The sequence below is a fragment of the Plasmodium inui genome (genome assembly GCF_000524495.1).
Source record: "Plasmodium inui San Antonio 1 unplaced genomic scaffold supercont1.12, whole genome shotgun sequence".
Lineage (NCBI taxonomy): Eukaryota > Apicomplexa > Aconoidasida > Haemosporida > Plasmodiidae > Plasmodium > Plasmodium inui.
In genome coordinates this window covers 538,065-551,345 of record NW_008481846.1, presented here as the reverse complement: position 1 = coordinate 551,345, position 13,281 = coordinate 538,065, and the positions used below count along the sequence as shown (strand labels likewise).

Genomic DNA, 13,281 nt, shown 5'->3' with positions numbered 1-13,281 from the left:
TTTTTTTTTTTTTTTTTTTTTTTTCCCTCACTTGGCCCCCTCTCGTTAAGTAGTCTATATAATTAGTGCTGTAATCGCGCCTGTTATAAAACGTGGGAATATAATAAAAGTCGATCATATTGTCAAAGTAGTACAAATATCGAACGAACCCTAGGAATTCAAATTTGTAGATATTCTTCCTTGTCCTTTTAATTTTAATTAACATATTGTTCACTTTTGCTGAATTGGCTGACACGAAGGAGGAGAACATGTCATTGTTGTTAACTCGTAGGATTAAATTTTCTTCATGTCTATGTCCATTATTCTGGAGATGAAATAATTCGGTTATTTTTTTTATCCCCCCTAAGCTTTCCACGGCTGACAATCCACTGCTTCCTTTTCTGATCCTCCCTGGGATTTCCACGCAGATGTATTCGCTCTTCCTCAGCTTATCAAAGTACACACTTCCGTTCCGTTCTTTTTTTTTCTTCTTTTTCGTGTAGAGGTCCTCGCTGGGCGGATCGCATTCCTCCCCAGGGATCGCTGCGATAGGGCGGTTGGTTGAGCGGTTGGTAGAGCAGACATCCGTGCGGTTCGCAGCACGGTTCGCGGCACGGTTCGCAGCACCGTCTGGACGCTCATCTCCGTGTCCACGAGGCTACACATGCAAAGTGTGCATCTGGACCATGCCCTTCCCTTCGGCCCACTGGGCACTTACGTTCCTCATCGTTGGTCATTTTGCACTTGAGCGGCTGACAATATCTCTTTTGGGGAGGAAAGAGGCAACGCTTAGGTGTCCCCCCTCTTTGCAGTGCTCTCTATGTGGTGTACCCTTTTGGGAACTTCTCCCTCTCTGCAAATTTCACCGCGGCTACGGTCACAGGGATTGCCCCATTCTCCCAATTTGTTTGCAGATCATGGGATAAAGCGGTATCCCTAAACGAGCGAACAACACGAAGGCTGTGCCAAAAGGTTCACAGGGCTGGGCAAAAATTGACAAACGGAAGAAAAAAAAAATATTACCCGTTTAGGTAAGAAGTGGCATAAATGACAAACTTGGCGGAGCTGCGTTTACCCCTCCTCTTCTACGTCACAAGGAGACCAAATAGGGGAAACCAAATTGGTGCTGCAGAATGTTATGAAGCGGAGGGGCGTTCACAAATTTGTGTTGCGTTGGGGACCAAGCGAGCCGCTTCGAAAAAAGAGCACCCATATGCCTACGCGTAATTGCGAGGCGTGGGTTGAAGATACGCTTATGTAGCAGACGCTAGGGGAGGAGAGGTTACACTCAAGTGTGGTTTTCACAAATAGAGCATAAATCAGTGGAGATGAGAACAAAGAAATCATGGGACGTGGGGACGGGAGGAAAAAATTGCCGAACGGGGATTATCGTATGCAAAGAAAATTGGTGAGGGGGGCGTGAATTGTTGCCGGGCGTGTATAGGAATGGGAAAAGGCCAAAAGGGGAAGAACAAACAGCGGAGGAAGAAACAGGGGAGGAATAACCGCGCCTTTGCTCGGCTTGGCACCCAAAGTACTGCAAACAAATGTACAATGCTGGCGCTGCACAGAATAAAAAGAATAAGCAACGCCCATCGCCTACTGCTGAACGAAGAGAGAAACAAGATTCACGTGCCCATACATGAGCATGAAGAGTTCCTACCAAACAATAACAGCAAAGCGTGCAGGAATAAGTACAAAAAGGTAGGCAATCTGCACAGAATCATCCACAACGGAGTGCTAAAAGGGCACAGAAATGTGTATTTTTACAAATGCCTACTGCGAATTGCGGAGAAGAGGAGAAATGATCTGAGTTTACACCAAATAAATATAATTTTAAAAGCACTCCTACAAGGCAAGATTTACCGATATGTCTCATTTCACTCGTTTGAGATGCCCATTTTGAATCACCTAAACTGGTTGAGCCGATTGATTAACCATGTGGAGGAAGGTAGCTTTAGTGGGAGAGGAAAAACTCAGCAGAGCAGGAACGAACCCCTCACGATCAGTCACGCTGATCACACTAACGGGAAGGCAGCAGATAAGTACAAGAAATTCCTTTTCAGGGACCCAATACACACGTTAGGAAAACCCCAGCTGAGGGAGGGAGACCCTTCCAAAGTGAAGGAAATAATTTCAGACCAATTCGACATCATAGTTGATATATTAAGAAGCTACTTAAAAGTTCTGAATTTCGATTTCTGCTTTTTAAGCCAAAGGATGTTCTTCTTCATAATTACAAATTGCCAGTACCTACCGCCTGGGCAGAATTTAATGTCCATTTGGGGCATGTACGTGAAAAGAGTTTTCACCAATCACCGCGGGGTGAGCCCGAAGGATGTGTGTCCTCCCCAAATGGGTACAAACGAACAATTCGGTGGAGATTCCACTGCGTATCTTTTTACCCCCCCCGTTAGTGCACCCCCAGGGGAAGGAGCAGCAATGGGTAAGCTATATAAATATAAGTACACTCAAAACATTCACGCAAAGACCGTGAGAAACTACACCCTTGCTTTTAAAAATGAGAAAAGGAAGAAACGGGGAGGAAAAAAGGAACATTCTTGTACCCCCCTATTTTGTAAAAACGGAAATCTCACTCTTTGCAAATATATGGTCATGCTCATTTTGAAGCAGGACAAATTAGCTACCTACTGCAAGCTGGTAAAACAGAAAAGGATACAAAAAAGGCCACATTACAAAAATGCATACCTTTCAAATGGCTATTTGTACAAAATGAAGAACACAAACATGGTGTTGGATTTCCAGTCGACGAAGTATTTAATTAAAGTAGCGTTCGTGCACAATCGGGCATTCCTCCGAGAGGAAGGGTTCCCCAAGGATTTGGTCACGAATAGACAATTCCTGCGCAGCGTTTCCAACTGGATGTCGAAGCTCAACGTGAAGTGTCGCCTCCTTAGCGGGGGTATAAACCGGGATTGAGGGGCACTTCAATGATACAGTGCCGGCGCACAAGTGTACACGGCAAACTCCTGCCAGGAGAGCGACCCGGGAAAATGTCCCAAAACCACGAGCCAGTTTTGCCCACCCGTGCCAGCAACAGTCTGTGGTCCCCTATCCACCGTTGTGCATTTCTGTCTTTAACTTAATGTGCAAAGGAAAGGCTATTTTAAAATGCGTTTGGCGTTATTCAAAATTTGGGTGGACATAAACAAGGGGGAGGGGGGGATGGACATACTGTTAAAAAAGGGGACGGGGTGCGACAATTAAAATGAGGAGAGGTGAAAAATGTGAAGAGTAGCGATAAATGTGAAAAGAAGAGAAAAATGTAAGTAAACTAAATCGGATGCAATGAAAGCGGCTAAATAAAACGGCTCAGCAAAACATATAATTTACGCGGCTAAATAAGACGGCTCCGCAGAACATATAATTTACGCGGGTAAATAAAACAGCTCAGTAAAACAGATAATTTACGCGGGTAAATAAAACAGCTCAGTAAAACAGATAATTTACGCGGCTAAAAAAAAACGAATAGGCGAAAACAAATACGCGGAGCGAATAAAACACATCGTTGAGTTGCAGCAAACGACGGTATGCGGATGGAGACCTTCTAATTAGAGTCAAATCATTTGTCAACCGCATCGGCAATGTGGCGTCTCTGCGTCGGTATGGCTCTCTAGCTTTTTTTTTGTTTTAACTTATTCGTAAATTCACAAATGAGTTAGTAAATCCGCCACCCTACTGAAGGCCAATCCGGTAAAATACCAACATGGCTTGCTTTTTCCCATGTCTGTCTTCCAGGGTTCCCTACCTCTCACTCATCATCCTGCTGAGCCTATCCTGCTCAATCAGCTCCAAGCACTTGGCGGCCGTTTTTCGGCGCACCCGTTGATTGGAAGATTCCCTGTTTGTGGAATTCCCCTCAGACTGGGCTTGCAAACTCTCGTTGTTGGCGGCCGTCACGGTGCTTCCTTCCTTTTCGTTACCAAGAACGCCCCTCTGTGTTGACGAGGCGTTGCCAATTCTATCGTTGCTGCCACTCGCCTGGAGGTTATTTTGGGGCACATCCAGGGGATTTCCGGTGAAATAATCATTCACAAAAGGAGTGCTATTCTTTATGGTCATGTCGAGTAGTTGATTCATTTCACTGTACGGATGAGATGCTCCGTTGGAGTAACCACTTGTATGTCCGTTCCAGGGGAGCTGTCCTCCATTCGTGGCGCACAGCTCGGACATGCCACTAAACGTGTGGTATGGCGCACTCCCGGGGATACTTGTGACCTGTTCGCAACCAGGGGAGGCGTATCCCTCGCTGGGGTGATATCCCCCACATGGGGGGTTTTCGCCCGCTGCGCTTACCTGGTTGATCGGTACACCGACATGATCTGGTGCTATCCCTCCCTCGAAGCGCAACTGCTCCTGCTCCTCCACGTTCTTGTTGCCCTTCTCATTCATGCTATCCGTGTAGGAAATACTCTGGATGTTCTCATTCGACAGCATATTTTGGTCCCCCCCTGCGTCGGCCACAGGCAGCTCGCTCACTGTTTGGTTCGTTTTCACGTTGTGCCGAACTACATTGCACTCGTATTCGCTTTGCAACCCACTGGCATGACTGCTCATCATGTCTGCAGCTATAGGATGGGAGAAGTTGTCCTGTTCGCTTATCGACATTTTGAAGAGGCCCTCACTGTTATAATTCGGGTAGTTGCTGCAGCTGCTGACGTTGATGCTGCTCATGTTGATGTTGGTGCCCGCGTCGTACAGAGGCACACCGTGTAGGCTGTGGTATGAGCCGTGCGATGCGATGTGGCACCCGGCCACGCTGCCGCCAATGCTTCCTCCAAAGTTGCCTCCAATTCTGCCACCAATCGTGCCACCGTCGAGGGGAAGGCTCTGCTGCTTGAAAGCGCTCATCAGATGAGCATTTTGAGTCTGCTTTACATTCAGCAGCTGCAGTACCCTCTGATACTGCACCATCTGAGACTTGATGCGAAAATTCAAATTCTCATTTAGCTTTATCTGGTACAGTAGATCCTTCTCGAGCTCCATCTTCCTATTGTGTACTTTTAAGATTCTTTTATTCATGCGATGGTAAATGTCGTCGTCGGATTCTGGCTCTTCCTTCAGAACGAGGTCATTGTTTTCATCATACTCATCCGCCAGGTCTTCCTTCATTTGTATATACATAACATGTGGGTTCACATCAATGGTAACAAAATTGTTTGGTAAAAAAATCTGATTGCATGATACGTCTGTAAATCCTCCCCAGGAATAAATGGTCTCATTTTTTGCAAAGCATTTTAAACAGGCCTTCACACTGAAGTCGTTAATATACTGAAACTTTTTCGATTCAAATGAGTACAAGGCGGATGGCATTTTCTCGATATATTTATAAGTGTAGTCTTCTCCCCCAATGATAAAAATATGATTGTCTACACAGACCAAGGCGTGACATGCTCTGTTTTCATTCAGAGGATCTACATAAACTGGCAAAATAGACCACCTCCACTTATTTCCATAATTCTGCAGAGCTAACAATCTGTTGCTTACACTCGTCTTCTTTCTCATTTTACCTCCATACAAAATTAACTTGTTCATTTTATTTTTTACGTCATACCATACGGTCGTGGCGTGAAAGTATCTCCCCAAAGGATTCACCGATTGGTACTCTACTTCTTGCCACGCAAAGTAAAGAGTTTTTTTCCTCTCCGATTTTGTACATTTTCTTTTCCCCTTTTTTATGTTCAGCACCCAGAGGTCATTTTTACAAAAAAAAGTTTCCTCATCATCGGATATATGTTCGTTTCCCCCGAATAGGACCAGATGGGGGTAAAGAAAATCCAGGGTGTGTCCATACCTACTGTTTGGCTTTCTTCCCACTGTTTGGACGTGGACCCATGTCCTTTTCACCCTTTTGAGGGAGGCATTTCCATTTCTCCCTTGTTCCACATCTGAGTCCTCCTCCTCGGAGGGGGAGGAGGCACTACCACACGAGGAGTTGTTGTTTCCCCTGAGAAGCAAACTTTTAACTGGGACGCGCGAATTCACAAGCACGTCTTCGTCCTCCTCGTCAAGTTGGTTATCTCGCGTGTGGTAATGGGTGGACCGAAAAAAGGCCGAGTCGCACGGAGGCAACGAGTTTGAAGAAGAGGACGATGAGGAGGGGGAATCATTGGAGGGAGACCCCATGGAGGAAGACTGTCTGGACGCAGATTCGCTCGATGCAGAGCACAAGTGGGACGATGAACAGCACCACTTCCTCTTCTTATGATTGGCTAAATGGTTCCTTTGTTTGGGAGGAGCCTCTAACCCTGCCGCATTCGGTTCTGCATCACGACAGGGTTCTTCCTTCAGGCAACCCGGGCCAATATCCACGTCAGGGTGGCCTTCCTCGCCATGATGATTACTGTTCCCCCATATGTCTGCCCCCCTCGGGGCTTCACAACTTTTTCTTCTCCGAGGAAGGGGCTCGCCAAACGTTTCTTCTTCTTCCACCTGCTTCTCCCCCTGCTGCTTCTCCTCCTCTGCTTTGTTTTTTACTACACCATTTTGAGGTCCCTCATTTGGAGGGTCGCTCTGCTCGTCCTTTTCATTCCGATCCTCTTTTATAACGGCACTGCTAGCGAGACCATGCTGGTTCTCCCTCAGAGGGTTGCCGTGGGGAAGGTGTTCTTCCTCAGATTCATCCGGATGATCATTACACTCCGTCCGATTCTGCTCCTGCTTCTGTTCTACCATGGGGCTGTTGCTGGTGTCACTTTCTTCCTCCCCATCCGGTTCTCCCCTACATCTGCTGCCACTCTGGCTTCGCTCAGCACGATATGAAATTCTGCTTAAGTTCAAGGCACACAGTCGGTCATCCGCGAGCATGTCATTGTTCACCTTGCCACCGTGGATAAACAAAAAAACACCATTTAACCCCAGGTTAACAATACAGGACGCGTGGAATGCCCTCGCTTCAGGAACATTATGCGTCTTAACATTCACCCAGTGCTCAAAATCGTCATTCTCCTCTTCACAAATGTACAGATCATTAAGCGTTCTTTGTAGAGAATTCTCTACACTCATCATATTGTATTTGCTATATTCTCCATCTTCTTCTTCACCCTTGGCTTGTACACATCCGTTTTCGTAATTTCTTACAAACTCCTCTTCTGGTAGCCCTCCCCCGAAGAGAACAACTTTATACCTCCCATGGATAAACCTATTATGGTAGCCCTTTTTCTTCTTCTCCCCATGGGGAATACTACCCAGATGGTCGTCATTACTTTTGTAATGGTTTCGAGCGCTAGGACATTGGGTGAATAATTTGTCTTCTTTGTATGTCTCCTCCGGGTTACCTCTTAGGGATTCTTCTCCCTCCCGTTGTTCGCCTCCCACATGATCGCCACAGTTTCTACCGCTTATTTCGGCCGGTCCACATTTACCTTCCTCCCGAGTTGAAGTAAACCCAGAGTCTAACGCATACGACTGCTCATCGTTCATCCGGTCTACAGCGCGCGTCTGGCCCGTCCCCTCATCGTCGTCTCTTCCCGACGAGCCACTCACTTCCTTCGTTGCGCTTAACTCATAGTAATGATGTAGGGAATGTCCTACGCGACCTTCTGGTCTGTTACTGCCTAAATATTTTCTCCTCTTGTCATTAGTAAAAAGCGTCAGTGACATGCTTGAGGACAGAGGATTAACAAAGAGAATGGGGGGCACGCTTGGTGATGCTCTTCCACTCGTTTAAAAACGATGTGCCTTTTTTTTCTTTTTCGCGTGGGGCTGTAAAATATGCACATACGTGTATGCACTGTTGCGCCTCCGCATGTATAACTAAACCGAGCGCGTCGTTAACGCACACACAGTCAGATTGGTCCGTGTGAGCATAGGGCTTCTTGGTTTATATATCCATCAAGCTTCCTGTTTCCCCGTTTTTCAGGCCTCATTTTTTCGACAAAAATTAACAAAATGTACGTTTCGAATCGGAAAAATGAAGGGAGAAAAACTCGGGGAAAGAAGTCAACCCATTATATAGGCACATGGTGCTCTTCATTTAATTCAAATGCTGAAAAGAAGCCAAGTTAACGTTTGTTTGTAGAAGTAGTCATGCTTATACAATTATACTTTATAGCTACCATAAATGCATACCTTTATGTACTTACCACCTACTGGCACTTACAGAAAAAAAGTACAATTCGCACAAAAATAAATGTTGTACATAATTGTAGAGAATTTCTTCGTCCTGTGGCAGTAAACAAAAAGAAAAGAAAAAATCGTTCAATTCGAACAATTTTGACATACTCTAAGTAGAAAAAACAAAAAAAAACAAAAAAGCAGAGTTGCTTTCTGATGGTTTTCACTTTTTCGCATTTTATGCATATGTTAAAATGGCACAGGGATGAATGGAAGTTTCGCGCCAAAAAGAGAAAAGGGTATTTTATAGAGGCAAAGAAAAAAAAAAAAAAATATATATATACATATATAAAGTCGATTACGAGCGCATTAAGTTTTACTTCGTGTGGCACCGACGCTTACATAAAACCCATGTACGTTGAAAAAAAAAGAATTATATATTTTCTAAAAGATCGCATTTTGGGAAGCAAAATTGCATTTTTACTTCCCCAGTTTGATGACCCTTCAAGTTAGCATCGGGTAAGCCAGCGCATGAAGGTATGATTAGTATACATATGCTTCGCGCGTAGGATGCCCAGAATTGCCATGCAACAACTCCAGCGTCCACGAATGTTCAGTTTAAAACACTTGGCGGCCCACAGGAAAACATAGGGTAAACCTTTTCGGAGCACATACTTTTGTGAAACTTTGGAAATATGACATGTTATAAAGCTTACCTATCTATGAGGATATGCTAACGAGGAAAACCTGAATGTGAAGAGGATTTCTTTCCTTGTGCAGAACACTTTATACCAGTTTGGCAATTCTCCGTGGTTCCAGCATTACCCGTCGTAACATTGTACCATGCAGATGTACACATACGGGCAACTCCATTTTGATACCTCCCTTCTTATATGGATAATCTCTTAAAATGGGTCTGCTCCCATTTTGCTCGGAAACCTTAGCGTTAAAAGGTTTAAGCGGCACTGCAGCTTTTAGCAACGAATGGCATCACAGCGATTAAATGTTTGCAATTTTCAGGCCTAGACAGGTACGTACATTTTTTTTAAAACGCTCGGCATATTCTGCATTTGGGCAAAATTGCCAAGGCACCAATGTTGTAAAATTTGCGAACGGAAAAACCGGAAGATAGGTGGATGGCCCACTCAGGAATGGACCCATTCAACCATTTTGTTAATTTAAAAAAAAGGAAAAAAAAAAATTAATCATACAATGTATAACGCTGCCAACGTTTTGGTCGACAAAAATGGCACATATTGAAGTACAAATGTTACGCTACTCCGCATGGGTTTGGAAGCCCGCAACTGCGCATCTGGCATTTGGGCCATTTCATAGTTCTCTCACTTTTTCACACATTACTAAACAAAACAACGCGTGCGGAAACGCAGAGAAGGACCAGGAGATACATTCTGGGTACCGAATTGGATGCGCGGTTATCAGCTGCGTACTTGTGGTCAAAAAATCGGACTTATTCAAAAAAAAAAAAAAAACAAACAAACAAATGAACAAACAGGCAGAGTGAACAACACTGGTATTGCCAGAATAACCAACCAAAACGGAAAAATTCAAGTCAGTACGTCTTAATGATGTTAACTAGGTATTTCCTGTGCTGTAAATTTCGAATGTCCCAAACATGAAGCTCATCTTCGTATGGTGGGTATTCTCCTAAAGGAAAAAAAAGAAGGTGGGCACATGGGGGGTAAAAGAATCTGACAGAGCAGGACGAAAATGTGAACATATGCTATGATGTATTGACAAAAAAAAAAAAAAGCTAGCTGGCTAGCTGGTTGGCTAGTCAACACACAAATAGAAAAAAAAAACAAAGACACACAAAAAAGCGGGACGTCACAAACGAATGAACACTCCTTGCATGGAATTACCAAAAAGAATTAACCCTTTGCTGTCGTAATCGCGGCTCGAGTTCAGCAACCATCCTGCAGGGGAAGAAACAAAAAGAAGAGATTGCGTTGGTAGAGAGTGGGCCGTCCGCGCACGCAGACATGCATTCACACGTATACATTCACCCATATACATTCACACATATCCATTCACCCATATGTATTCACCCATATCTGCCTATCCATACGCACATTTCTCGAGAAGCACTCACCAGAGTAGAACTCGCGTATCTTCAAGGTGTAATAAACCACCAGCGTGGACGGCGAAATGAAAATAAAATTTAAAAACCCGTTGTTTTCGTGCTGCACCATGTAGTAAAAGTTGGACTGCTCGTCGAAGGCTATGTGAATGGGGGGGAAGAGATAAAACTCGGGTTTGTCCTGTGCATATTCTACATATTCGATTATGTCCCTGATTTCTGAACCTAAATTGATTACGGTCAGATGGTAGCTGATTTTTAGCGTCAAGGCGTTGCTGTTATGTTCACTTTTAAAATTGTCATGGTGGAGGTACGATTTTGTGTACCTCTGGTACTCCTCCTTTGAATTTTCTTCCGTATTAAACTTTACAGGACTATTTGTCTGATCGTTTGCATTGGGGTTATTACCGTTACTCGCGGAGGGGCTATCCCTGTCGCTTTGTTCATTTGACTCATCCTGCTCTCGCTTATCGAACTTGCGTATGTACCGCTGTACAAAAAGTAGCCTGGCGTTAACCGCGTCTATGGTGGCTATCTGGTTAAGTACATTTCCGCAAAAATGGGCAATTATTTCGACGTCCTTCGTGGAGGTCTTTTCGTTAAGTGGGTCCTTTCCCATCAGTTTCTCTTTAATGAATTCGTATATACGCTCCACCCTGGAGCTAGCCAAAACGATATAGCAATAACTGCTCGCAAGAAACACATTAGGGTTGTTCACCGTGTTGTTCACATGGCAGGAGTAGGATAAATTATTAAAACCGTAGCATTTACTTCTGCTTAACTGAACGAATACGAAAAAGCACATAGAGGTGTCCTTTTCGTGGCAGCTCCCGATCGGGATATTTCGAAACAGAGTCGTGTCAACTAGTACAGTGTTGATAATTCCAGAGTCACTATCCCCACATGCACTATCTGCACAGATTCCATTTTCCTGCCTATTATTTGCTACCGCGTAAATGTAGAAGTTATTTTTCTCCTCACTGATTCCCACAGACACGTTTTCAAAGTTGTGCAAAATGTTGTCGTACCCTTGGACATATACTGTATAGTTATTAATGTACCTTATGCTGGGAATAATTTTTCTGTTTGGCGATATGTACACAGCGGAGTCGTACTTCAAGAAGCTAATTTCTCTTAAGTAGCTAAATGCAAAATTTCGGTCGTTTTCATTTTGCCTTAGGTTCATTTTGGCTCTGGTGCTTATCTCCTCTTCCTCTTCCTTTTGCTTCCTCAGAATCAGCATGAGCACAAGTAAAAACATTAGCGTTAGGAAATACTTGAAGCAGGACCTTCTCTCATCGTCGAATCTCTCTCCGCTCGGAGGTATCATAATAGGGCTCTCCTCAAGTGTGCAAATGAGAGGTTTCTCTCAGCCCGACGCACGGTGATGCGAAATATGCCGAAATATCACCGCTGCACGATACGCGAAAGTCACGCCGAAACCAGGTCAAAAGAGTTGCACCGCACACGGATCAGCACAAATGGCGCAGGGCAATGCATATGCTTCTCGTAAAAGTCGACTGTTGCGCGTGGACTGCCTCAATGATCGCAGTAGGACACATGGAAACCTCACCTGATATGGATTTCCCAATACATGCACAGATCAGCGTAGGTATAACAGGAGTACACGACGAATAGGCAGTTACATTTTTTGTTCTCTTATCATAAGGCAATTCTACTCAAATGGAGGGGATGAGAAAATTGCACCAGTAGGGGTCCTCTTCTGTTGCCTAACCGGGGAAGCCCTTTTGCTTGGCACTGCAACGAAATCTTCATAGAAACGTTCAGAGAAATGTTCAGCGAAACTGCTTCCTACTTTTCTTGCTAACATTGCGGCTGAGTGACCTTTTCTCGCTTCCACTTGATAAAAAAACAGGCCCTTAAAATATGCTCCATCGAGGGAATAACACTAAATCGCGAATTTCCCCAACTTGACAGACGCAGGATGAGCCTATGAAAAAATAAAATAAAATAAAAGGGGGGACCAATTTTACCTTACATTTAAAGCACTTGCGAGGGGCATTTTTGCCAAGTGTTGCAGTGATTACGTTCGGAAAGCACATCGCGTGATGCTGCTTCTGCAGGGGAGTTGTTTATATACACTAGGCCTTTTACGTTTTTTTTTTTTTTTTTTCATTTTTTTTTTTCACTAATGTTGGAACAACGCCGAAATTGTCTTTATTCCTGTTCCATTTTTTCGCCAGGTCAATTTTTATGTCAACCAAAGGGGGGGTCCCAAAAAGAGCAAATGGATGCATGCAGGTATGTTTATACGCATGTGCCTATAATGCGACCGGAAAATGTACATTACGCCGTGCCAGTCAACAGTGTATATTTTTATGAGCATGCTCGTTTAAGTTTACCCAATGGCATGGGTAAAATGTTCAGGCGCAGAGAACATCAATCCAATTCGCGCAACTGAACTTTGGACGTCTTCCATTCAGGAACATTCATTCATCGCAGTGCCGTCGAACCGTGATTGTAACCTTTTCACGTGACCCCACTTTGACCGTCGCCCCGCTGCACGGGCTGCACGTCCAACGGGGAAGACTTCAAAGAAAAATGTACAAAAAAACACACCCTAAAAAATGGTACGTGTTCAGATATACATACGCAATTTTGAGATAACTCCAGCAGAAAGTGTACCAATTGGGAATACTACTACGATGTGTCCCCCATGTTTTCCAATAGGGGTAAGAAAATTCCATAAAAGAACTGCTCACATGTTGTGTGGGCGAACCAACTTTGGACATGCGCAGAATGCTGTGAAAACGAAGCTGTTGTTTTTTTTCCCCCCTTCTTTCCATGCGAGCAAAAAATGCTTACATATTTTTTAAACTTTGTCAGTGAGAAGATTAAGCCATCATCTTGCGCTGTCCTACATCAGCACGTGCGCATGTATCTGCACATGTAACTGTGTAGAAGGCGTTACTCGTGTGTGATGTTTTTTTGTCTTTCTTCGAAGAAGAAAAAAAACAAACAAAACAAAACACGTGGCCCAAATTATCAGCAACAAGTTTTCATCATTCAAAATTTAAAAAATATTTAAACTGGGAAAATTTGCGAATGGGTGTCTGTTTTGCTAAAGTTGTATGTGGGTTATTTCCCATTGGGGGGTGGTAGTGCTG

The 13,281-nt window shown here is 44.1% G+C and overlaps 4 protein-coding genes across 4 annotated transcripts in view; 1 reads left to right on the top strand and 3 right to left on the bottom strand.

The window, feature by feature from the left end:
* C922_03164 (hypothetical protein) overlaps nt 1–716 on the bottom strand; it is a gene marked incomplete at both ends in the record, with an annotated part of 3,410 nt that extends 2,694 nt beyond the window's left edge. Inside the window, 2 exons of the mRNA XM_008818756.1 lie at nt 32–522; nt 698–716. Of these exons, the coding sequence (XP_008816978.1) occupies nt 32–522; nt 698–716 (510 nt within the window). The remainder of the gene's footprint in view (nt 1–31; nt 523–697) is intronic.
* Nucleotides 717–1,533: 817 nt separating this feature from the next.
* C922_03163 (hypothetical protein) lies at nt 1,534–2,919 on the top strand (the record flags this gene model as incomplete). The annotated part of the gene is made up of 1 exon (XM_008818755.1): nt 1,534–2,919. One exon carries the CDS (start codon nt 1,534–1,536, stop codon nt 2,917–2,919), a length of 1,386 nt encoding a protein of 461 aa, XP_008816977.1.
* Nucleotides 2,920–3,744: 825 nt separating this feature from the next.
* C922_03162 (hypothetical protein) lies at nt 3,745–7,602 on the bottom strand (the record flags this gene model as incomplete). Its single annotated transcript, XM_008818754.1, has 1 exon — nt 3,745–7,602. One exon carries the CDS (start codon nt 7,600–7,602, stop codon nt 3,745–3,747), a length of 3,858 nt encoding a protein of 1,285 aa, XP_008816976.1.
* A 2,023-nt stretch (nt 7,603–9,625) lies between these two features.
* Nucleotides 9,626–11,483, bottom strand: C922_03161 (hypothetical protein; the record flags this gene model as incomplete). The annotated part of the gene is made up of 3 exons (XM_008818753.1): nt 9,626–9,720; nt 9,936–9,989; nt 10,166–11,483. 3 exons carry the CDS (start codon nt 11,481–11,483, stop codon nt 9,626–9,628), a joined length of 1,467 nt encoding a protein of 488 aa, XP_008816975.1.
* Nucleotides 11,484–13,281: the final 1,798 nt, after the last annotated feature.